This window comes from Bos indicus, chromosome 7 (genome assembly GCF_029378745.1).
Source record: "Bos indicus isolate NIAB-ARS_2022 breed Sahiwal x Tharparkar chromosome 7, NIAB-ARS_B.indTharparkar_mat_pri_1.0, whole genome shotgun sequence".
Lineage (NCBI taxonomy): Eukaryota > Metazoa > Chordata > Mammalia > Artiodactyla > Bovidae > Bos > Bos indicus.
The window spans coordinates 62,265,797-62,292,691 of record NC_091766.1 but is presented as its reverse complement, the minus strand read 5'-3'; the positions used below and the strand labels follow the sequence as shown (position 1 = coordinate 62,292,691).

General features: G+C 43.0%; 1 protein-coding gene across 1 annotated transcript; it reads left to right on the top strand.

The window, feature by feature from the left end:
- Window positions 1-240: 240 nt before the first annotated feature.
- On the top strand, window positions 241-26,895 carry SLC36A2 (solute carrier family 36 member 2). The gene is made up of 10 exons (XM_019965271.2): window positions 241-501; window positions 4,894-4,984; window positions 5,868-5,956; window positions 6,499-6,594; window positions 10,363-10,447; window positions 14,301-14,516; window positions 15,940-16,038; window positions 21,289-21,455; window positions 23,392-23,561; window positions 26,449-26,895. The coding sequence occupies exons 1-10, from the start codon at window positions 338-340 to the stop codon at window positions 26,718-26,720; spliced, it is 1,449 nt and encodes a 482-aa protein (XP_019820830.1). The 5' UTR covers window positions 241-337; the 3' UTR covers window positions 26,721-26,895.

The following is a 26,895-nucleotide window of genomic DNA, read 5'->3' as shown; positions in this document are numbered from 1 at the left end:
ATCCCTTAGAGAAATGCTTAATAAATATTAGTCATCAAAATGATCAGTATCGTAGTTGCTGTTGCCACTACTGTTGTTAGGTAAGCGGGGATGACTCCCTTCCCAGACCCCTCCCCTCCCCTCCTTTCCTCCTCAGTCTGGGGATTGTTCCTCTCCCCCGGGTTTCTTCAGGCAGGAGGCGCACCCTCCGGGGGAGGTGGGCGGGGCCTCTTTCCCGCTTGGCCAGAGCCTGAAGAAAGGCACAAGCCGCACAGCTGGAGTTTTGCACCTGACTGGACACCTTCCTGCTCAGTGCAGACCCCCTCCATCACCGGGAGCCCTCTCTTTCTGAACAGCCATGTCCATGGCAAAGAGTGCCAGGAGTCCCCAGGAAGCTGTTGACCTCGATCTGGACCTCAGGTCCCCTCCTGAAAGTGCCAAGAAGCTGCCGAACAAGGACTCCAGTTTCTTGGATGGAAGCCCTTCCGAGTCACCCGGCTTGGAGACGACCAAGGGCATAACGTGAGTGCTCTTTACTGCCATCTCCATTTCTGCCTTCCAGCCTGGAAGCTTGCAGTGACAAGAACCCCGAGAGGTGTGTTGACCCCCAAAGCATTGTGCACATGGGGAGACCAAGGCTTCAAGAAATGCAGTCGGAGGCTGAGTCAACTTGAGAACTTAAAGGGGCAGGAGGGGGGACTGTCAGAAAGCCCTCAAGATATAGTGATCTAGCCCCCAACACATGCACATGGGGGACACTGAGGCACCTTACCCCAGGCCACGCCCTGGCTCGTTGGTAGGATGGGGGCTGGAATCCAGTACTGGCCCTAGAGTCTGTTTGTTTGCTTGTTTTTAACTGAAGTACAGCCCTAAAGTCAGTTTATTTTATTTTGAAGTGTAGCCCTAGAGTCAGTTTTGCTTCTGGCTGGCCCTGATAGTGTCTGGGAGGGAGGCAGAATCCCCAGCTTCTTGGTATAGAAGGTGACGCTTGAGCTAAAACCACAGACAACCAAGCATTGCCTCCTCCCTGCAGTTACCTGGCCTCTATTTCAATTGACAACTGCAGTGACAACATCAGAAGCACAGTATGTAGAACAGTCTAGTTTCTTCCACCTTCCTGGGTCTGTGTCGGGGGAAGGGGAGATCTCTGGGGAGGCTTTCAAACCATGACAAGGAGGGATGTACTCAAAGCAGGGAAACCAAGCTACAGGCCCCAGCTCCCTTCCTCTCCACCCTTCAAGCAGCGTGGCTAGTGGCTGACGGGCATGGTGGTAAAGATCCTGCAGCTTTATGAAGAAAACATTGACCCTGTCAGTATAGTAGAAAGGACATATGCATCCAAGAAGGTCTGCTCCTTCTTTTTCTAAGCCTCAGTTTATCCCCATATGCAAAACAGGGATACATTGGTGGCAATGTGAATTTAAGGAGGGTGGCTATGGAAATTAAATCTGAAAGATTGAATGTTGTAGGGGTCGGGGGACAGTGTACAGCAAAGAGGGAGAAGTTATGATAAAGGGGCAGGCAAAGCTGCTCCCATGCCACCCCGCAGGACGATTCGGGGATGGACACAGTGACTGACATTATGACATGGTTCACTTGCCCCAGGACTAGTCCTGGGAATTGCTAAGAATTCACAATACTGAGAGTGAGCCCTTCAGGACTTGGGACCATCCACTGCTGAGGTGGGGTATTTCAGAGTTTTCATTATTTAAAAAAATTTTTTCCATACCATGGGACATATGAGACCTTAGTTCCTCAACCAGGGATTGAACCTGCAAGCCTCTAATTGGAAGCAAAGAGTCTTAACCACTGGACCACCAGGGAAGTCCCTGTTCAGTTCAGTTCAGTCATTCTGTCATGTCCGACTCTTTGCGACCCCATGAACCGAGCACACCAGGCCTCCCTGTCCATCACCAACTACCAGAGTCCACCCAAACCCATGTCCATTGAGTCAGTGATGCCATCCAACCATCTCATCCTCTGTCATCCCCTTCTCCTCCTGCCCTCAATCTTTCCCAGCATCAGGGTCTTTTCAAATGAGTCAGCTCTTTCCATCAGGTGGCCAAAGTGTGGGAGTTTCAGATTCAATATCAGTCCTTCCAGTGAACACCCAGGACTGATCTCCTTTAGGATGGACTGGTTGGAAGTCCCTGAGGTGGGGTATTTCTCAATCAGAGACCTTGAGGGAACCAATTAGCTCTTATCTCCTGAGCTAAAACATAGTTAAATGGTAATTTGAGCTATGTAAGAATCAAAAGTATAAAGCAAGTCAGAACTTGCTCCTAGTTAGGAAGGAGGTAATAAACAGGTCAAGTAAGTATGGTACCTGTGGAGTATATTCACCTGGGTTTGAATTCCCACTTTAGCTACTTACCAGCCAGAGCAGGTGATAGAACTTCTCAGTACTCTAGACTCTCCCCTGTGAAATAACAGTCAGGTCCTCCCAGGTTGGCTGCAAAGGACATCGTGGAGGAAGCCCCCAAGTGCAGTGCCTGCAAGCTGATGGCCACAACTATAATGACATTCCAGAGTCACCGAAGGAGTTAGGACTAGCACCCTGGTCTCCTGCCTCCCAGCCCAGTGCTTTGCACAGTTCACCACATTATTAAGTTGCCTGAGTGGTCTAAATTCTGATTTCCTAAGTCCTTTAGATAGAAATTTCCAAGTGACCCGTTGACCGTGGTTGCCAAACAAACCCATCATTGGAGAACCGTGGGGTGCAGTGCTCTGTCAGCGATGTTGACACCCACAGGGTGAGAGAAAAGCATGCAAAGACTCTCCTACCCTCTTTCTTTCCCCCGCAGTTTTCCTCTTTAACCCTTAACAAGTCAATGGGCAGTTCCTCAGGAAACTAGAGGATTCAGGGATTAATATAAAGATACAGGTGTTTGGGACAGGTCCTTCAAAAATACCATTCCTCCTAATATTTACAGAGGCCTAGCAAAACAGACATGCTGCCCACTATAACACAGCTAGTTAAATTGTAGCCTTGGGTTTTTTGTTTGTTTGTTTGCTTTTGGCCAGGCTGTGTACACCAAGATCTGGTTGGGATCTTGGTTCCTCAACCAGGGATTAAACCCAAGCCCCCTCCAGTGGAAGCATGGAGTCTTAACCACTGGACTACCACAGAAGTCCAGCCTTGGGTTTTAATCCCTGATTGTCCAACCCCAGAGACGAGGCTTTTTCCAGAGTACTTCTGCTGTTTTGAGCAGTAAGTCTCCTCACTGGAAGGCTCTCATGGGAAAGTGGTAAAGTTTCTCAACTTGTAAGCCCAATACTCAGTTTAACCTGGTCTAGCTTCCCTGGTGGCTCAGAGATTAAAGAATCTGCCTCCTATGCGGGAGACCTGGATTTGATCCCTGGGTCGGGAAAATCCCCTGGAGAAGGAAATGGCAACCCACTCCAGTATTCTTGCCTGGAGAATCCCATGGACAGAGGAGCCTGGTGGGCTACAGCCCACGGGGTTGCAAAGAGTCGAAGATGACTGAGTGACTTCACTTTCACTTTCTTTTTCAAAGAGATATGAAGATAGGTTGTTAATTCACCATCAAAGAGAGTATACGTTTCTCCTTAATGGTTTAGACCTTGTCTTCTGGACCACCTTCACATCTGTCTTAAAGAAAGTTCTGAAATTTGGGTTTTGTTTTTGTTGGAAGTGGGAGGAGACTTGCCATTCCCCAGTTTGATGTCCTGGCCTGAGGGGGAAAAAAAAATCTCTCTGGAGCCCAAACCCGAAATTACCCTGTCCTAGCAGATACCCACCTGGGGGCCCAAGTCACTTGATTTCTTTACCAGAAGTCACATGATTTCTGTTTGCTGCCTCCCCTTTCCCCTTTCCTCTGAGTTCAGTTCTGTATCTGCTAATGATACCGTGACCATGGGCCCTCTCTGAGCCTTAGCTTCCTCTATTATGAAATGGGGCTGTCTCTTTAACTCATCTATCTGAACTCCTTTCCTGGAGACAGCCCAGTAGAAGTGAGGTGAAGAACAGAAACTCTGAGACAGTTTCTGGGTATATATACCCAGAATATCCTTAGATAGTCCATGGGGTCGCAAAGAGTTGGACACAACTGAAACAACTTAGCACACACACATCCTTAGATAAGTCTATTTAAAAAAATCTCTATTCCTCAGTTTCTTCATCTGCAAAAAAGGTAATAACGTACTTTCTCATCATCACAAGAAGATTAAATGAGATAATGCATGAAATCCTTAGCATAATGTCTGTTATATATTCTAGCAAGTGTTCTAATGGCATATGTTAAGTGTGAGCTGTTAAAACTAATGCATGCATGCTAAGTCACTTCAGTCATGTCTGATTCTACGACCCCGTGGACTATAGCCCGCCAGGCTCCTGTGTCCATGGGGTTCTCCAGGCAGCAATGTGGGAGTGGGTTGCCATGCCCTCCTCCAGGGGATGTTCCCAACCCAGGGATCAAACCCACGTCTCCTGCACTGCAGGCAGATTCTTTACCACTGAGCCACCAAAAAGAAAGAAAGTGAAGTCGCTCAGTTGTGTCTGACTCTTTGCAACCCCATGGACTGTAGCCTACCAGGTTCCTCCATCCATGGGATTTTCCAGGCAAGAATACTGGAGTGGGTTGCCATTTCCTTCTCCAGGAGATCTTCCCAACCCAGAGATTGAACCCGGGTCTCCCGCATTGTAGGCAGACACTTTACTGTCTGAGCCACCAGAGAAGCCCCTAAAACCAGGATAGTGCAGGGCAAATTGGGATGCTTGGTCACCCTACATGAGATCCAGAGTGCCTGAAAAGGCCATGGGGGCTGAGATACAGACAGGAGTGTACTTATGGACCAGCTCAATCAGGCATGGCATGCTGGAATAGGATGCCTGTTGGATCTCCTCACCTCTGTGCACCCACATGCTCATGTCTTTTTCCTCTCCTCTTTTAGAGCATTCCAGACCTTGGTTCACCTGGTGAAAGGCAACATGGGCACAGGGGTCCTGGGACTCCCGCTGGCTATGAAGAATGCAGGCATCCTGGTAAGAGGGGCTGCTGAAGGTGGGTTCAATACAACTGGATAGTAGCTGGGAGTAGGAGGACAGGGTTTACGGTGGCCTACAGTGAGCAATCTTTCTGAAATGCAACTTGGAGTCTAGACATCTAAGCTGGGTTTGAATTCTGGCTGTGCCACAGACTTTGAGTGGCCTTAGCGAGTCAGTCTGGAGAAGGCAATGGCAACCCACTCCAGTACTCTTGCCTGGAAAATCCCATGGACAGAGGAGCCTGGTAGGCTGCAGTCCATGGGGTCAAGAAGAGTTGGACATGACTGAGAGACTTTACTTTCACTTTTCACTTTCATGCATTGGAGAAGGAAATGGCAACCCACTCCAGTGTTCTTGCCTGGAGAATCCCAAGGACAGTGGAGCCCGGTGGGCTGCTGTCTATGGGGTCGCACAGAGTTGGACACGACTGAAGCGACTTAGCAGCAGCAGCAGCGGGTCAGTTGTCCACAGTCCAGGTGTCATTTCCTCCCTTGTGCAATGCTAGGGTTGGACCATAGCTGGTATTCCAACTGTGTTCTATAGAGCACTACCTCTCAGGGACACTCAGAACCCACAAGGATCAGAATTCTGAGTCCCTTACTCCCACCACAGCACCTCATTGTAATTGCTTTTTGCACTTTATTGGAGTACTACCTGAGATCACATTTGAAAGAATACATAACATTGTAAGCCAACTATACTTCAAGAAAGAAAAAAGAAAAGAAAGAATAAATGTTACTGCTAAAAAAGGCTCACAAACCAGTTTGCTAGAAAGTTCTCTGATTCCTGAGTAATATCTGTGCTACCAAATCTCTCCTCTCCATGTTATTCACAAACTCATTCTCTCCTCTCTTCCCTTGCCCCTTGGCCCGTCCTCCAGATGGGCCCACTCAGTTTGCTGGCCATTGGCTTCATCTCCTGCCACTCTATGCACATCCTGATCAGGTGTGCCCGGCGCTTCTGCCACAGGTGAGGAAAACAGCATCTTGTCAACTCCCTCAGTACTTGGGTCTCAGAGACATCCCAGAAACATCCCAGGTAATAAGATTTCACTTCTTAATGTCCTTCAACAAGGCCCAGAAAAACAGAAAAGCATTTGGGGCAGGGACCTAAGGAGGCTCTTCCGTGACTCATTAGCTGATCTCAGTCAGACCATTGTGCTTATCCAGCTGGCTCATCTGTAAATTGGACATAAACAATCCATGCCTAACCGTGCCTCAGAGAATTGTCGTGAGGATCCAATAGAATCATGGATATGAGAACACCTGTACCTATGCAATATGTGTGTTATTACCCTTGTTATGTAGTCACCACCCCGATTGACAGGTAAGGAAAACAAGCCATCAGGGAAATACCACCAGGTGTCAAAAGTCTGAACTAGAACTTGGGTGCCTGCCCCAGTGTTCTTTCCATTCCAGCTGGGTTCTGCCTTGCTATGTGTCTCCTGACTTTTCAGTATGTGATCTTAGGTTAAACTGCCTCCCGCTAACTGTATGCACTCTCTTCTGCAGGTTCAATAAGCCCTTTATGGATTATGGGGATACAGTGATGCATGGACTAGAAGCCAACCCCAGCGCCTGGCTCCGAAACCACGCACACTGGGGAAGGTATCTTATTCTTCCTTTGCCCAAAGTATGAAGAACATGTGACTGTCAGGGCTGCCCTCTTCCCTGCAAAGTTGGCTCATGTGATACAGAACAGTGGACTTCACATGAAAGGAGTTCAATGGCAATCTGCCTGATCCAGCCTTTTTCCTTATGTATACAGAGGGCTCATTCCTTTGCTGTCCAACTTTAATTTCATTCATCTTTTTATTAAACCACATTTATTTAGTTGCAGCTGCCTACCAGGCCCCAGAAATACTGTAGAAAACCAGGCAAACAAAGCTTTGCCCTTGCAAAATCCATAGTCCAGTGGGAAACACAGACCTTAAACAGTTACTTAATAGTCACTGGGATAAGTACCATGAAGGAAGGAAGTACTAGTTGTTCCCAAGCAGGTAAGAAGAGGTATGTGGGTTCAGGTAGACTTCCTAGGATGTAACAGTTGAGATTAGGTCTGATAGAAGGCATTCTTAGGAATAAGGAATTACCTGGGGGAAAGTGGGCAGGAGTCCGAGGGGCCTCCCAGGAAAAGGACCAAACTATGAAGGTCCTAAAGCAAGAGGGAGAATATGACAGTTTCAGGGCAAAGAAAGACCAGGTGGCTTGATGGCAGATGATGCTGAAGATCCAGGGCCCTATCAAGGTCTACATTTTAGACCCTCTTAAAGGTCTTGTTCTTTTCTTAAAGGCAACCAAGAAACCTTTGGAGGGTTTTAATCAGAGGCTTTCCTGTTTTAATCATATTTGCATTATCTGAAGCTCTATCTGGCTTCTTTAAGGAGAATAAATTGTAAGGAAGCAAAAGTATACTTAGGCCCATGAAAGGGCTGTTGACAACATCCTGGTGGCAGGTAACAGTGAAGGCTGGGTCCAGGCTGGTGGCAGTGGGAATGCAGAAAAGTGAATTTGGTCATTATTTGGATATTCGCATTGTGGGCAAAGGAAAGTGCCAAGGTAGACTTCTGGTGACTTCTGTTTTGGATATACGAGCAGTTGCATCAAGTGGGTAGTTATATGTATAGGGTTGAACCTATCTTCAGGCAGGAGACACTGAATTGAAGTCATTAGCTATGAAGCCAGGGGACAGAAAAGGTCTCTTAGGGAGAAAGTATATAATGAGAAGAAAATAGACCAAAAAAACCAAGACATTGATTCCTTGGTGAGCTCAAGTCTTCCTCCTGCAACTGCCACTTTTTTGCTTTCAGAGATGGTAGAAAATCAATGCCTTCTGTCCCCTGGTTTTTCTTGTTTAGTCACTAAGTCGTGTCAAATTCTTTGCAACCCCATGGACTGTAGCCCACCAGGCCCCTCTGTCCATGGGATTTCCCAAGCAAGAATACTGGAGTGGGTTGCCATGCCTTCCTCCAGGGGATCTTGCCTGGGATCAACCCCATGTCTCCTGCATTGCAGGTGGATTCTTTACTGCTGAGCCACCTGGGAAGCCTCTGTTCCCTGGTACTTGGGAGTAAATCTACTCTTTTGTCTTCATTTCCAGACCTCTCCCCACCTTCTCTACTCTTTTCTGCACATCTCTAGATTATCAAAGTCTCTTTTGAACTGTGATATTCCAAACTGCACTACCTGAGGTGTGCCTTGCCCATGAGCATCATGGGTCTGGTGCCTCTCTTGACCCGAAGTCCCTTCACACATTGCATTATAAATTCAGTCTATGAGCAGACTAGAAAGGTTATGGGATAATTATCAGGATTTTCCCAACTGTGTAACCCAAGAGGAGGCTTTTGTCTGTCGAAACCCCTCAGATCCTTTGACTCATTGTTGAGCACATAACGTAGATTTTCCTGCTCTATTTAAGAACACCACTCCATTAATTATCTCCTCTCCTATAACCTGAACTTCTTTTTGAACTATGAATTCTTCCTCCCAATGTTGAAATGTGTTCCTATATCTCCATCTTAAAAATAAATAAATTAATAAAGCCCCCTGGACCATATACCACCCTCTATCTCATATTCATTTTCTGATTATTCAGCAGATATACACTACTAAATATCTGCAGTGTATTAAGTGAAGTCACTCAGTCATGTCTGACTCTTTGCGATCCCATGGACTGTGGCTTATCAAGCTCCTCTGTCCGTGGGATTTTCCAGGCAAGAGTGCTGGAGTGGATTGCCATTTCCTTCTCCAGAGGATCTTCCCGACCCAGGAATTGAACCCAGGTCTCCTGCATTGCAGGCAGACGCTTTACCGTCTGAGCCACCACTGTATTAGAAGTACTTTAATCAGTGGGTTTACAGTGATAAACAAATGGGGTACCTTCAACACTGGAACTCACACCCTAACTTCATGAAAGAAAAGCTCGCCCTCTGACTTTACTTCCACACACCCCATCACACCTCCTTCATGGGTCCCCTGGCTTTCCTGTCATATACTTCTACCAAAGTCCTTTCCACCAGTGTCCTAAAAGCAATCTCTGATACACCTTCTTTGCCCCAGAGAACCTCTCGGAGGCAGTAGGGACAACTGACTGTTCTCTTCTTTGAATGTTTTCCCTACACTTGACTTCTGTTAAGCCCCCTTTCACCCTAGTTTTCCCACCTACCTCTCTGGCCATTACTTTGCAGGCTTTTTTGTTTCTATTCTCCTTTTAAATGTTGGTATTCTCTAGGGTTTGGAACACTGCCTTTTCTTCTCTGTACACTTTCCAACACTGATTCACCTTCTCAAGGATTTATCCACTACCTGAATAAAGGTATTTTGTCCTTTATCCATTACCTGGATAAATAATTTGTCTATTTCCTGGACAAATCAGCATTTTCAGATCCCAGTATATGGCTGAATGTCTCCTGTAGGAACCCAAGCTCAACCATTCAAGTACTGAATGTGCCATTCCTCCCCTTCCCTAAAGCCTCTTATTCCTTCTGAGTTTCGCTGTTCATTTTGTTGTCCAGGACAAACAACTTGGCACTTACCTTAGGTCATTTCCTTTTTCCTTTCCCTGGGTGTAGGTGGTCACCAGGTTCTGTAAGTTTTTGTTACCTAGTGTCTCTTAAAATGTTTTCTTTTCTCTCACTTTAACGACCATGGCTTTGTCCAGGTAGCTGCCATCTTTCACCTCCGTTATCAGGTCTTCCCACCCTCAGTCTTGGCCCCTCAGTGGACTCTCCACATGCCTGCTGTAGAACTCTGCCTAATCCCTCTGCTGAAATGCTTTTTCATCACTTCCTCCTCATCATCTGCTCCTCCTCTTTATTCCTTTTCTTTCTCTTTCTTCCTCTTCCCAAGGGACTCTGCTCAGGTATTGGCTTTTCTAAAAAGGCTGTTTGCTCCCTAATTTGGGTAAACTGCCCTTTTTACCATGGCCCTTAGGACCATGTTATTTATTTATTTATTTTTTTGTCTATCTCATCCACTAATCTCTCAACCAGTAGAGGAAGGGGCCGTGTGTTATTTGTCTGTGTATCCTTAGTGCCTAATATGGTGTCCGGCACTGGTAGGAAAAAGTTTTAATGATCGCTAATAAGCTGACCCTACTGCCTTGTATCGGGTAGTATCAGCACAGAGCTGGGTATGGGGCAAGGTTTCTCATGATGAAGAATTTTACCACTTGCTGAGCTCAGAGTGTGGGGGTGATTTAAAAACATGTTTTTAAAAGAACTATTGTTACATCCCTTCTTACTACCGCATTGTTGATTGTGGTGGCAGGACCAAGGGTGCTGGTCAAGGGTCACCAACCCCTGAGGACAGAAGCGGAAATGACAAGTCAATTCTTCTTTTATAACAAGTTTTTTCTTTCTCTCTGCTCTCTTTCAGGCGTATCGTGAGCTTCTTTCTTATAGTCACCCAGATGGGCTTCTGCTGCGTATACATTGTGTTTCTGGCTGATAATTTAAAACAGGTAGAGTCTTCTAGAGAAGGTGAGAGGGAAAAAGATCTGCAAAAGGAGGATCCTCTCTTTTTAGTTGTTCAACAAATGGCTTCTTCTCTTTGGGCCCTAGTGTCCTCATCATGGGGCGCCCCAGGTGGCACAGTGGTAAAGAATCCGTCTGCCAATGCAGGAGACACAAGAAATGAGAGTTCAATCCCTGCGTCAGTAAGATCCCTGGAGAAGGAAATGATAACCCACTCCAGTATTCTTGCCTGGGAAATCCCATGGACAGAGGAGCCTGGTAGGCTATAGTCCATGGGGTCGCAGAGTTAGATATGACCGAGCATGCATGCACACACGTATTCTCATCATACAATGAAGGCTATAGTCCATGGGGTTGCAGAGTTAGATATGACTGAGCATGCATGCACACGCATATTTTCACCATACAAAGGAAAGTAAACTAGATGTTATCAGTGAACACAGACTTCCCCCAGTTCACGTATCTGCAGATTTCTGTAAGTGGTTACTTTTCCACAGTACCTTTGTCCAAGAGTTGTCTTAATCATCCTTAACTCTTCTTAAACTGATAACAGGTCTTTTCAAATGATGCCTAATCTTTGGGTCATCTTTATTACCTTTAATTGCTTCATCTTTATGGTTTAACAGTTTTTGTCCCCTAGAAATTCTTTCAATCTGACCCAGAGGTTATGTCGTAGTAATTTGAACAAAATAATATGGGTAATAACAGAGATCATCCTTAGTTAATCAATAAGCTTAACAAAGAACACTGTTGTTTAGGGCTTTTTTTTTTTCCTTAACGTAGTATCAGAAATTTGGAAATGTAAAAAAAGAAAATTAAATAGAAGGAAAAAATAGTAAGAATTCAAAGTTAGCTTCTATTATATGTCAGTTATAATGCTGATCATTTTATAAGCTTTCCCTCATTTAGTTCTCTCCATGGTCTTATCAGGGGCTTCCCTGGTGGCTCAGATGGTAAAGAATCTGCCTGCAATACGGGAGACGTGGGTTTAATCCCTGGGTTGGGAAGATACCCTGGAGGAGGGCATGGCAACCCACTCCAGTATTCTTGCCTGGAGAATCCCCATGGGCAAAGGAGCCTGGCGGGCTGCAGTCCACAGGGTCACAAAGAGTTGGACACGACTGAATGACTAAGCACACATGGTCTTATCAGAGTAGGTACTGCAGTTATTCCCATCTTGCAGGTGAGAAAAGTGATGTTATGAACTCTATAATTTATATAAATAGGGTCACAGAGTAAAGGTTAAAAACATAGGCCTTTTAACATCACAGCTCTATTTTTTAAACACTATGCTGTACTGCTTCTCAAAGTAAAACAAAAGCATTCTTAATCTAACACTCATTGGTATTGTTTTATTTTTAATGACACTTTGGTTGCTCTTTATCGTGTTTATTACTAGGGAGTTCGAGAATCTTTTCATATATTTATTGGAAGTTTGTACTTTTCTTCCTTCTCTTTTTTTGGTTGTGCTAGGTCTTTGTTGCTGCATGCAGGTTTTCTCTAGGTGTGGGAAGCAGGGGCTGATCTTTGTTGCAGAGCACAGGCTTCTTACTTCGGTGTCTTCTTGGTGCAGAGCTCAGGTACTGGAGCACAGGCTCAGCGCGTGCAGCATGCGGGCTGAGTAGTTGTGGCACACGGGCTTAGTCGCTCCAGGGCAAGTGGGATTTTCCTGGACCAGGCATCAAACCCGTGTCCACTGGGTTGGCAGGCAGATTCTTATCCACTGTACCGCCAGGGAAGTCCTGTTGTTGTGTAAAATGAACATTCACTGATTAGCATTTTTTAATGTTCTTAAAAATTTTTGTATAATTAAAAATTTTTTATTTGTTTGGCTGCACAGAGTCTTAGTTGTGGCACATGGGATCTTTGATCTTTATTGCAGCATGTGGGATCTAGTTCCCTGGCCAGGAATGGAACCCAAGCCCCTTGCATTAGGAACGAGGAATCTTAGCCACTGGACCACCAGGAAAGTCTCTAAAATAATTTTTAATAGTTTTATAATTTTCCATCACAATGAATACTTAATCTTTTATCATCTGATATTGTTTCCCTTTGTTTTTCTACTATAATCTATACAAATCTTTGTATATCTGTTTATTTCTTTAGTAAATGTATATTTTAAGTAAAATCACTGGATCAGGGAGTTTGATATGAAGGCTCTTAATTGCCACGTTGCTGCTCAGAAATCAGTCTGACACTAGCAGAACTTTGTCAGTCATCTGCCTAGAGACAAGGTGAGTGTTGTCTCAAGGACTTTGCAGACTAAGTGGGGATGTGCTCTGAGGCATATGAATAAAGCTAAATATCAATATAATATTTTGGTGCTGGATCAGGACTCCATTAATGCCCTGAAGTTGGGCATGCTTAATTGTGGACTAAGGTGCAGAAATGTATGGGAGCAGGAGAAATTGTTGGAGCAAGGGAAGGCTCCCTTGAGAAGACGCATCTGAGCTGGGCATTGAAAGGTAGGTTGAAGAAGAGCTGGCAATCAAGGTGGGAGGAGGAATAAACACCCGGAGGCAGGAATGTATGGGACTTTCTCAGGAAAGGCAGTACAAGTGGTTACAGAAGGTGTGGGCCTTAGGAGAGGAAGAGCCTTCACAGTTGAATGGGTCCATTTATGGCAGGCTTTGAATACCTGGCTAATTTTCCAAGCATTTTTCCTATTGTAGTAAGGAATCAAAAAAAAAAACAAGACGTGACAATTGATTTACGTATTCATGATTTGTTAAATGAAAAGGAGATTTCAAAACAAGAGTATATGTTATGATTACAGTCTTGTAAAATGAAAAGGATGTGTGTAATATATGTAATCTGTGATATTGCAAAGCATTACCGTGCTACCCATGGGTACTGAGATTACCATTGCTTCTTCATTTTCTTCTTGCTTAACTCCAGTTTCTAATTGTTCTACAATGAATTGTGTTGCTTTCACATATCTATTGAGTCATGGTGATTCCAAAGGAGGGTGGTACCCTCCCACCTACCCCCACTTTGCCAGGGGGCTGTATATAGAGTGTACAGGGGCTGTTGCATGTTTGCCACAATGACTGGGGGGTGCTAATAGCTTCTGTTGGGTGGCATTCAAGGATGCTAAATGTCCTGCAAGGAATGGTCCAATGCTCACAAGGAAGAGTTCTCTCACTCAAAATGTCAGTGTTAGTCTAATTAAGAAACAACAATGAGCTGTTTCGGTTACAAGCAGAAGAAATGGATTCAGTGGAACTTAAGCAGAAAATAAGTTTAATGGAACAAGATTGGCTTACATCCAAATGACAGAGAAAACTTTAAAAAAATGGGTTTCAGGAAAGGACAGGAAGAAGAACCAGGCCATCAAGGGAGATGTTGATAGTAGAACTGATGAGCACTCTCCTTGGGGATTCCCTGTCAGAAGTACTGTTTGCCCTTTTCCAGTTCTGCCTGTTGTCATTTTCCTATAGATTCAGATTCCAGGGAGAGATGTGAGTGCCCCTGCTTGAGTCAAGGGCCAGTCCTTTGGCTCTACCACATGATTGTGATTTACAGTCCACCAAGGCTGTATTCAGGTGAGACAGAATGCACCAAAAATAAATCAAAATCAAGAGGAATGGATTCCAGGTTGCCAAAAGCCAATGAAGAGCCACTCTAAGTTTAGGCATTTATGCTTATTAAAGTTATTTCTACAGCTTCTTTTGAGGAAATATGATGCAAAAGATTTGCAATAAGAAGTCCTAAAGTCACTCTAATTCACTGTAAGACCTGGGCATGTGAGACATGCCAGCTGTTCATGAGGGAGTCTGATGATGGGCCAGGCACTGAGCTAATCCTGTGGCCATATTGCTCTTCCCATTCCTCTCCCAGGTAGTGGAAGCAGTGAATAGCACAACCAACAACTGCTATTACAAGACAGAGATTCTGACGCCCACCATGGACTCTCGACTCTACATGCTCACCTTCCTGCCCTTCCTGGTACTGATAGTTCTCATCCGGAACCTCAGGGTCCTGACTGTCTTCTCCCTGTTGGCCAACATCACCATGCTGACCAGCTTGATCATCATTGTCCAGTACATCGTCCAGGTTAGCATACCACACTCTGACTCCTCCAACGAGCAGAGCATTTTATCAGTGATAGACTGACGCTTGGGGCCATCCCTAAGGGTAGGTATGTATGCACTTCAGTCTGCAGCTTAGAACTCACTTTATTGTAGGATTTCTTCCACAAAGATGTCTCTGTGCACTCTCATTCTTCAGGATGTCTCTTCTTTCATGTAGCTTCTCCAATACTCATTTTATAGCAAATCCTGGTTTTAGGAGAAAAACTGTACTTTTCAAGAAAAATATCTTGATTGGTGAACTACAGACCATTTCTATAACGGTTGGAGAGCAGCAGAAGGCAAATAAAAAGCAGGATTTTCTACCAGAGCTAAACTTTATTGAACTAGTCTTACATCCTCTAAGCTGCAGGCCCAAGTAATTCCAAAATTATCCCTAGGAAGTTCAAGAGAAAACAATGACAACTAATATTTAGTTGTAGAGGTATAAATAGAGAGCCTTGAAAGACCACAAATGAAGCTACTATGATGTAAATCACACATCTTTGAAGTTGAGTTATGGGTATTGATTTTCCATTAATTTCCTACTTTTCTATCCTTTCCAATTTTTGTTTTATAATAGACAAGACTACATAGAAATTTAAACCCAAAAGATCCAGGTAGTATATCTATAAAACATCTGAAAGGTATTAGGCATAATACCTTTCAGATGTTTCCTTCTTTCAGAAGTCACAAGAAAAAAAGTTCTATTGTCCATAGAATTTAGTAAAGGTAACAGATTAGCCAAATATTTTAGGATAAACTCAGATAAGTCTTAAAGCAATATTGATAGATTCTACAAAATTGAATTTCCCAATGAAACAGCTACTTCTGATTAATTATTGGACTATGCCAGAGGTTGCTCAATTAGAGAAATGGTTCTGTAATTTTGATCTGTCATAGTAGTTCACAAGGTACTTTAATAAAATATTTATTCCACACACTTTCCTTCTATTTGTAGCTCACTGAAGAAGAAAAGGGAACTTTAATACTTAGCTAACTTACTAGACTTTGGGCTCCCTAGAATGTCACTGTAACTGTGGTCGCAGTGATTTCCAACATCTGTATCCACTGCTACATGCAAAATGTTCTTGGGCACTTTAGACTAGTACTAACCTGTGTTGTATAAGATTTTCTTCTGGAGAATTCTGATAAATTAGACACCCTCCATGAGATCCTGATACTTCAATACTCTGATAATACCTCAATCTTTCTTTCCTCTGGCTCTTTGGTATTGGGCAGTGTTAAAATCAACTTTGATTATTGCCTGCTTCCTTTTGAAGTTTTATGAATTTCTTGACATTCAACTTTTTGTTCTTATAATTCAGCTATATTCTCAGAATACTCTCCCTCTTAAGGGAGCCCAAACATGCTTTAAGAGTAAATGTCTTATCGTATTTCTCTCATAGGAAATTCCAGACCCCCGCCAGTTGCCACTGGTAGCAAATTGGAAGACCTACTCGCTCTTCTTTGGAACAGCCATTTTTTCATTTGAAAGCATTGGTGTGGTAAGGTTTGAATTGAGGTAGACTCTCCCAGGTGCTGTGGGTGATGGCCTTCTGAACAGGAGCTGGGAGCTCTGGATTTCTGTGTGCAAGAGAGAAACTAACGTCTGACTTCACTTGGGTCAGTTTTCACCAGCAGGAGAAAGCAGGTTATCATGGCAGAGAGGTTAGAATGGTCAGGATATAGTTTTATTCCTGTCCCAATACATTTATTAAACATTTATCTTCATATCAACATACATTTCCTAATCTTTAAAAATCAAGATAAATGGAGGTGTACAATTTAAGTTACAGGATTTTTATGAAACATAAAAAAGTGTGTTTTTGGAAAGTATAGTATATTTACAGTGGAATATTGTACAGTCTCTACTTCCACACTTGAAAAAGGAAAGTGCTGTGTATAATTTTTTCTTCCAGTTTTTTGAGATATAATTGACATATAGCACTGTTAAAGTTTAAAGGTGTATGGCATAATGATTTTACTTATGTAGATCATGAAATGATTATCATAGGAAGTTTAGTGAACATGCATCATCTCATATAGATATAAAATTAATCAAATAGAAAAAATTTTTTCCTTGTGATGAGAACTTATGATTCACTTTAACCTTCATATATAGTGTTAATTATATTTGACCTACAGCACTATGTTAATTCCTGTTGCTTACAACAAATTTAGTATTTCTGTGGGTTTCAAAATGATCACCATGATAAATCTAGTAATGATAATGTCACAATACAAAGATATCACTTAGTTACTGACTATATTCCCCTTCAAAGGTATTACATAGTTATTGACTGTATTCTCTGTACTACACATTTCTCACCTGTGACTCATTTATTTTGCAATGAGTAGTCTGTGTCTCTTTGTGCCTCTATGCTTTTTACATTTACTATTAATTTATATACAGTACAATTCACTTTTATTTGATGTACATTGCTGTAAGTTTCAAGAAATGCGGAGTCATAGATGTACCACAGTCAGGACGCAGAACAATTGCCCCACCATGAAAAGCTGCCTTGTGTTGCCCCTTTTGCAGTCCACTTACCCCCACTCCCGTTAACCCCTGGCATTTACCTTCTGTTCTGTCTCTATTGTTTTATTTTTTTCCAGAATGTCATCCATATGGGATCAGATAGTATGTAACTTTTTAAGCCTTGCTTCTTTCACTTAGCTGCATGTAAGGTCATCCACATCGTTGCATGCATCAGGACCTCATTGCTTTCTACCCCTGAACATCCACGCATGAGCAGTACCATGATTTGCTTATCTATCGCCTGTTGAAGGACATTTAGGTTGTTTCTGGTTTCTGATGATTATGAGTAATGCTACTGTAAGCATTTGTATATAGGGTTTTGTGTAAACATATGTTTTCATTTCTCTAAGAATAGATTTTTTAGGTCACATGCTAATGTATGTTTAACTTTATAGAAAATTGCCAAACAGATTTCCAGAATGGCTGTACCATTTTTGCATTACCACCAGATGTACAAGAGTTAAGAGTTCCTTTGTATCTTTGCTGGTTCTTATCTGTATTTGTAATGTTTTTCTAAATTTAAGCCAATCTAATAGGTGTGTGGTGGTATTTTATTGTAATTTCATTTGCATTTTACTGATGACCAGTGATTCTGAGTCTCTTTTTTATGGTCTCATTTGATAGCTGTATATTGTCTTCAGTATAGTTCCTGTTCAGATAGTTTGTGAATTTTTAAAAAACTGAATTGTTGTCTTTTATTGTTGAGCTTTAAAAATCTTTGTATATTCTAAATGCAAATCCTTTATTAGACATGTAATTTGCAGATATTTTTTCTAGTCTGTAGCTTATCTTTTCAGTCTCATAACAGTGTCTTCTCTAAAGAAAAAGTTTTAACTTTGATAAAGTTCAACATATCAAAAATTTTCATTTATGGATCTTACTTTTCATGTTTTCTCTAAAATGCTTTGTCTAATCCAAGGTCACAATGATTTTTCTATTATTTTTTGTAAATATTTTGTTTTCATTGTACATTTAGATCTATGATCCATTCTGAGTTAATTTTCATTAAAAGTGTTTATATGTTGAAGTTCAGTTTTGAAAGGATGCCCAATTATTCCTGCATCATTTGTTGAATAGACTGCTCTCCATTTGAATTACCTTTGCATCTTTGTAAAAAGCTAATTGGTATATGAGTATGGGTCAGTTTCTGGACTTTCTATACTGATTCATTGATCAGTGTGTCTATCCTCTCATGAATACCAAAATACCTTGATAGCACAAGCTTTATCTTAAAATCATGTCATATTAGAGCTCCAGCTTTGTCCTAATTAGTATTTGTGTGATATATCTTTTTTTCTTCCCCTTAATGGACATATATCTAAGAAGCCCCTTCAATAGGGGTTCTCAGTTCTAAAATTTCAGCTTGGTTCTTTGGTTCTTATTCTTTCAGCTTCTTTACTGAGAACTTTTGTCTGTTGATTTGTTTCAATAATGTTCTCCCTTACTTCAGAGCACTTGGTTATAATAATTGCTTTAAAGTCTTTGATATTTCCACAATTTGAGCATATTAAGATTGACATCTGTTGTCTTATCCCTTGAGAAGTGCTGAGATTTTCCTGGTTCTTTGTATGTTGATTAATTATAGACTGTATTCTATACATTTTGAATATTGTTTTATGAGTCTCTGGAGCATGGTAAAATCCTCTGAAGAATATTGATCTTTTATTTTAGCAAGCAATCAATCTGATTAGATTAAGACCACAAGTCCTGATCCATCTTCAGGAGATCATGGTTTTATTTATGTATTTGTTCATACATAGTTTTATTTGCAGGATTGACAAGGATGCAAGGTATAGAACAGGGGTAGCTTCAGCTGTACTTTCTTTAGTATAAATCTTTGATCAGTTTGCTTCGCACACTGGTTTTGTTCAGACCATGTATTAACCTCAGTGTTCAATAAGCATATCACAGCTTAGACCATGGTTTTAATATCAGACTAGTTTTCTATCACTTTAAAGTGATACTTGGCTTCACCTTGCCTTTATACTACCCAGAGACCAGATGGTGGTCCCCACGAAAGTTTAGTTCTCAAAAGCTTTCCTTTGATGCTTCACATCAGTTCCACATGTACAGCTCAGGGCTGAGCCCAGATTTCATCCACAGATTTAGAGGGTCGCTTTCTCTGGCTCCCTCCTTTCTGTGTTTTCCTGCACACTCACCAGTGTGCTGCACAGTCATTCAGCAGCTTCTTTTTCTGGTCCTCTGGCTAGAAAGTCAGGGTTTCAGCCTCCCTACCCGTCTATCCAGTTCTTGTGACTGGACCTCACTCAAGGGTGAGTATCTAAAGTAAAGAAAGGAGGAAAGGGTAATAGGGATTCCTTCCATGGGCATGCAGCCTGTGTGGTCACATGGGGCCCTGCCTTTTAGAAGGATCCCACTCTTGGTTTAATGCCCTGCATTCATCATACTGAAATTCTTGACCTTTGACCAAGTGGTTCTTCATTGTCATTCTGCACTGGGCCCCACAAATTATGTAGCCAATCCAACTCCCCTCTTACTCTTTGGACTCTCAAAGCACCTTTTCCCTGTTCCTCTGCTCCAAGAGAATTAGTGTGTCTCAGATTTTTAGGTGCCTCTGTAACCACTGCAATCACTGGTATAGCAGACTGTTGCTCTGTGCCTGAGACTTGCCTTGGGGGCACGGCTTGGAGAGTAAAAAGGAAGCAGGAATACTAGGAATTCTCTCCATGCTCTCCATCCCACAGGGTCCCCTATTTTAGGTCTTCCAGCCAGAAAGAGGGTTTCTGCTTGATTTTTTTTTTTCCATTTGCATCCACAACATAGTTCTAGGATTTGGGCTCTCCTTAACTAGGAGATACAAGAAGAAAAAAAAAATCAGGAAACTCATTGCCATAAAGGCCATTTTTACTGGTTTTGAGCAATTCACCTTCTATTATATATTTTTCAGAGTCCATGGCTAGTTGCTTAATATATTCTGTCCAGGGCTTTTAGTCTTAATCAGTGAGAGAGAGACGACATAGTATGCTTACAGCATCTTAATGAAACTGCAAACAGTGGCCAAACAAAGCACCCTTGCTGGCCAGGTTGGGCCACCCAGGGAGTTGACCTCCTTGGTCTGGTCAACCTGCAGAGCTCTTCCAGCTCTGAATGGTCCAAGGATCATTTTGTGACTCCAGGCCTGCCTTTCCTTTTTTCCCTTTAATTGTGGTAAAATGTACCTAAAATTTACCATCTTAACTTTTTAAAATTAGTTTATTTTTTATTGAAGAATAATTGCTTTACAAAATTTTGCTGTTTTCTGTCAAACCTCAACATGAATCTGCCATAGGTATACATATATCCCATCCTTTTTGAAACTCCCTCCCATCTCCCTCCCTATCCCGCCCCTCTAGGTTGATACAGAGCCCCTGCTTGAGTTTCCTGAGCCGTAAGTGTACAGTTCAATGACATAAAGTATATTCGTATTATTGTACAACCATCATCACCATCCATCTCTTTTCATCTTGCAAAACCAAAACTGTGTACCCACTAAACAATAACTCCTCATTTATCCCTCCCCTGGCCTGTGGGAATCACCAGTCTACTTTCTGACTCTGAGTCTGACTACTTGGGTTACTTCAATGAGTGGGATCACACAGTGTCTGTCATTTTGTGACTGGCTTAGTTCATTTAGCTTATGTCTTCAAAAGTTGTGCATGTTGGGCATATATCAGAATTTCCTTTCTTTAAAGGCTGAATAATATTCCATTGTGTGTATGGACCACACTTTGTTTATCCATTCCTTCATCAGCGGACATTTGGGGTGCCTCGAACTTGTGGCTACTGTGAACAATGCTGCTGTGAATGTAGGTGTACAAATTTCTGTGCATGTTCCTACTTTTGATTTTGTGTACATACTCCCAGAAATGGCATGCCTTCCTCTTGATGCCCATGTTCCTCTTTTTCCTCCTTTCTTCTTGCTGCTGCTGCTGCTAAGTCGCCTCAGTCATGTCTGACTCTGTGCAACCCCATAGACGGCAGCCCACCAGGCTCCCCCGTCCCTGGGATTCTCCAGGCAAGAACACTGGAGTGGGTTGCCATTTCCTTCTCCAATGCATGAAAGTGAAAAGTGAAAGTGAAGTCGCTCCGTCGCGTCCGACTCCTAGCGACCCCATGGACTGCAGCCCGCCAGGCCCCTCCGTCCATGGGATTTTCCAGGCAAGAATACTGGAGTGGGGTGCCATTGCCTTCTCCTTACATTGTGGTATTTCTTTAGGTTCTGCCCTTGGAGAACAAGATGAAGGATGCCCGCCGCTTCCCAGTCATCCTGTCTTTGGGAATGTCCATCGTTACTGCCCTCTACGTCAGTGTCGGGTCTCTGGGCTACCTGCGGTTTGGAGATGATGTCAAGGCCAGCATAACCCTTAACCTGCCCAACTGCTGGTAACTCCATGGGTCTCAGGTGGTGGGGACTCAGGGCCAGTGGGCACAGGAACATATAGGTCACTTTCTCCTCCCTTCCACAGAAGGCAAACTGAGGTCTGGAGGGCATCCACAAGGAGAAACAGAGCTGTCACGGGAACCCTGGGCTCTAGATTCTCTGTCCAGGGAGCTCTTCTTCAACAACAGTCTCCCATGTTGAGTGAGGCCTTGATAGCTTAGTGCGAGGAAGGACATGATTTAGGAAAATAGGGGGAAAGTCAGAGTCCTTGGTCACCTAAGGAGAGAAAGAAAGGGGCACGGAGGCCAAGAGGCAGAGAGAGGAACCAGTGGGCAGCTCCAATTACATTTACTAAGACTGTACTACCAAGTCTTGCAGAGTAGCTAGGATGAAAAAGTAGTAAAACAAGAAGTAATGAGGGAGGACCATTGGAACCTGGAAAATGTTTATATTTAAGTGACCCAATTCATACAACAGTTAGCTGACCCAGACTTCAATAATGCAGTATCTCAATAGATAGATGATCCCTATCACATTGTGCATCATTTTCTCCCACACTGAGGCATGTCATTCATTACAAGATACCTGTCTTTTGAAGGGTCACTTGGAGGCTTAAGTTATCTAAGTGGTGCTCCTTTCCCAAGCTGATCAATATCATTCATCAAGCAATTATTGTATCCCAATTACATGCAGATGAAAGTGTAGACACATGGTGATGGGAGGGTATTGATGTGAGCAGACTATAATTTTGAGCTTCATGATCTTTTCAGCTTGTGATCCAATGGAAATGGGGAAGGGATAGTGTATGTACACAAATGCAACTTAGGAATGAAAAAAGAAGCCCTCCAGAATAGTGGAGAGGCCTTGAGGACTCCCCAGTAGAAAAAGTACATTGGAGTGGGAGTACAGGGGATCATCCTGTCCAATGAGATGGCTCCATCCAAACAAGGACAACTGCAGCACCCTGGATCCAGGTCCCAGTTACACCAACCCTTAGCTTATGGTCATGGGTGGTTTATTTAACTTCTCTGACTCTCATTTTCCTCTTCTAAAAAACAGAGTTATCATGTGGATCACGTTGGATATGTCTAAAGGCATCTGGCATGTAGTGCTTCCTTGGGAATTTCAAAAAGTAGGTGGGGACTGCACAGATGGAGGGAGTAGAGAGGGTGTTCCAGGCAACAGAACTCGTGTAAGCAAGAAACCCAGAAATATGAAAGTTAGCCTTTGTAAGGAATGGACTGAGTGTGCACAGACAGGTTTACTCAACAGGCCAGATGCATCTACCACATTATTGAACTAAAGGGGAAAAGCCTTACCTCCGTAGGTCATAAAAGGCATCAATAACACTCAACACCCCCCATCATGTGGTCTCTCTGCCCCTAGCCTGAGACCTCTAAGTAACCCTGTCTCTTCTTTTATCCCTCTTTGTAAACTACCTCTTCCCCCAAGGATTTGGGATTCTGCAGTTCTTTCAGCCTACTTGAAGTATTTGTTGATATGCCAACAGTTTTGAGGGATCCAGAGAATTCCTAAGAACACACAGAGATTACAAAGGAGCAGATCTTTTAGACCCAGGTCTTCACTACTTATCACTTGTATCTCCCTGAGCAAGGTACCTGGCCTGAACTTCTCTTTCCTAAAATCTAAAATCCAGCCTCAAGTGATAATGGTTTGTGAAGGTGTTATTTATACCCATACCCGAGATTCTTTTTAGAGGTAACCCTCTCAACTGCTTCCATTTGAGTCTGTGACGATTCTGTCTCTTACCACTGCATGCCCTTCCGTGACTTCCTCTTGCAGGTGGTCCCTCCCCATCATTTTCAGACAAGGAAACATTTGCCCACAAGACTGTTCCAAGGTCAGAGGTTAATGTACAAAGATTCCAGGTGTCAGAGCACGTTGGCCTTGAGAGCACTGCTCTGGTTTGTCCTGCAGGCTGTACCAGTCAGTCAAGATCCTCTACATTGTTGGAATCCTGTGCACCTACGCCCTGCAGTTCTACGTCCCTGCGGAAATCATCATTCCCTTAGCCACCTCCCGCGTGTCGAAGCGCTGGGCCCTGCCTCTGGACTTGTTCATTCGCCTCGCCATGGTCAGCCTGACATGTGAGTGGAAGGCAGAGCGCCTGGTTTTTCCAGAGAGCTATCAGGAATCAGCCAGATGGTAGACGATAGTCACAATAACCAGCATTAATTGCATACTGTAACTGCATTTCTGGGGCCATTCTAAGGCTTTCAAAGTAGTAATTCATTTTATTTAAGCTTGAGGAATAACTTCATTCTTACATCTACCTAATTAGATAGATTTACTGGTGTCCAGCTTGAGGGAATAACAACTTATCAAGTAATAATTACAAAAGAATTGACTTTCATTAAACACCTACTGTGTGCTGTCCTCTGAGCTAAGCTCTTTCTCTCCTATATTTCATAATATTTTCTTCAGTCTTTGCAGGAACTCTTATGACGTAGGACTATGATAAACTCTCCATTAAATGAGAAAGCTGAAGGAGGGAGTGAGAAGCAATTGGGCAGGAAGTGCCAGAGGTGGGATTTGAACCCAAGTCATCTCAGTCCAGACCCATCACAGTTTACCTCCAGGACAGAGGTTGAAAATGGTGGCCAGTGGCAGCCCTCCTTGTGCTCTAGGCCCTATGATCCAGGGTTCCCCTCACTTTTAGTATTTTAGTGGGGGTGAAGATGATAGAGATTCCTGCATAGTGTGTGCTCCGGCCCCCTGTACCTAAGGCTCCTTTTAATTGTGATTCTTGTTGTGCTAGACCAGCCCATATAAATCACGGGACACGGATTTTCTTCCTTTGAAATCATTTATTCCCAGTTTGTCCTTGGAGGCAGGGACACCACCATACAGAATATTAGAGACTCTAGAAAGATCAGTGAATTTGCCTTAGATATGAAGATAACAATTCCTTAAGCTTTTGCATTTGCCCCAATCAGTACAGTAAAGAATCTGCCTGCAATGTGGGAGACCCAGGTTTGATCCCTGGGTTGGGAAGATCCCCTGGAGAAGGGCATGGCAACCCACTCCAGTATTCCTGTCTGGAGAATTCTATGGACAGAGGAGCCTGGCAGGCTGCAGTCCATGGGGTCTCAAGGATTCCGATACGACTGAGTGACTAATGCTTTCACTTTCTTTTCAATCAGTACGTATGCAAACAAGTAAAAATAATAAAGTAGGAACTTCCCTGGCAGTCCAATGGTTAAGAATCCATGCTTCCACCCTAGGTTTAACCCCTGTTGTTGTTCAGTCGCCAAGTTGTATCTGACTCTGTGACCCTGTGGACTGCAGTACTTCAGGCCTCCCTGTCCCTCACCATCTCCCAGAGTTTGCCCATTTTGATCCCTGATCAGGGAACTAAGATGCTGCATGCCACATGGTATGGCCAAAAGACAAAAGAAAAACAAATAATAAAGTAATAGTGAAGTAATAATAAAAATAACTTTTCTGAGTGCTTTGCATGAATTAACTTCTTTAAGACTTTAAAACCATTTGCAGTATGAACAATAATACCTAACAGGATAGACACCATCCCCATTTGGCAGATGAGGAAAAAAGCTGAGAAAGAGTTGGAGACTTAACTCAAGGCCACACAGGGAGAATCCTGCCTTCCAGTCCTGATTTGTGCTGTTATACCACATTCCATTGTAGCAGACCTGGGGGAAGCTTCTGTGTTTTGCTTGTAATCAGGATAATTGTCCATCAAGTGAAATAAAAAATGTAAAAGCCCAGGCCTATAAAACATCATACAAAAAACATATATATTATAAATCATATAATTTCAGGATCTTTAGCTTTAAGTGTTTCTTTGTTAGACATTTTATGACATGTATGTAAATCTTGGAGAAGATACTCCTTTAAAGGAACCCTGTAATCTTATTCCCACTGAAGACCCCCTTTCTCCTGTGAGTAATTACTCATTCTAATTGTTTGCAAGTAAGAGGTGTTTGTAGTCCTGTTAATTATTAATGTTAGTTCCACAAAGGCAAGGGGTTTCTTCGTCTGTTTTGTACATTGATATATTCCAAACAGCTGGGACAGTTCCCAGCACTGTTGTTTAGTGTTATTTATTAAGTAAAAGCTTAATCATTAAACATGTAGAGATTTGAAATGTACCTCTGTGGCATGAAAATTATCTTAAACAAAAAACATTAGTACAAGCAGCCTCGGGGGAAAACCCTTATCTAAATGTCCTTTGTGAATTAAGCAGAATATTCTGAAAAATACAGGCACCATAAATCCCCTTTCTGGGAGATTTTCAGTCAGAGAGACTAACCATCATCACAGTCTAAGTAATTTAATTAAATAACACAGAAGCTCTCCCCCACTTTAATTCCTCTTTTGAAGTGAGTATGTAAATCCCTATCTTTGTTTAGGGACCCAGTTCATATGAAGGCTGTGTGTGTTTGTGCTCAGTTGCTCAGTCATGTCTGACTCTTTGTGACCCCATGAACTGCAGCCCACCAGACTCCTCTGTCCATGGAATTTTCCAAGCAAGAATACTGGAGTGGGTTGCCATTTCCTCCTCCAGGGGATCTTCCTGACCCAGGGATCGAATATCTCTTGCATCCCCTGCATTGGCAGGAAGATTCTTTACCACTGCATGGCCTAGGAAACCCCATATGAAGGCTTCCTAACCCTAAATCAACCTTGTCTTTCCTTCTGTTAATCTGCCTGTTGTCAGTTAAATTCAAAGACCCCCAAACACTGAACCTAAATGAGAAGAGGGAAAGTTTTTCTTTTCAATACTATTAATGTCTGTATTTGAAAGATGATTGAAAGGAGACACACTATAATTTTAATGTGTAACCTTTAGTGACTGTGGTTGGTGGTATTATAGGAGTTTCAGCTTTTCTTTATGTAGCTGTATGTGTAAGAAACAATTGGTATATGTTTTAATTAGAGGATTTTTAAAGCAAAATTTAAGACTTTGGCTAAGCCCAGAAAGTTCCATCTATCCTGTATCATCTCCTGCAGGCATCTTGGCTATCCTCATCCCCCGCCTGGACCTGGTCCTCTCCCTGGTGGGCTCCCTGAGTGGCAGTGCCCTGGCCTTCATCATCCCACCCCTCCTGGAGATCAGCACCTACTACTCAGAGGGCCTGAGCCCCATCACCATCATCAAGGACACCCTGATCAGCATCCTGGGCTTCGTGGGCTTTGTGATGGGGACCTACCAGGCCCTAGATGAGCTGATCCAGTCAGGAGACTCTCCCACCTTTTCCAACTCCACTATTTTTATTCAGTGAATATGGTACTGCTTCTTTCCACCAGCACCTTGACACTTAATGACACAAATATCTTTTATGTGCATTATCTGTATTTTGGGGCTTTACCTTTCTCTGGACTAAGTCACAGTGAAACAAGCACGGACTTACCAAGATAAGGTCTAGGTGGTAATTTAAAAATTTTTGTGTGTTTATT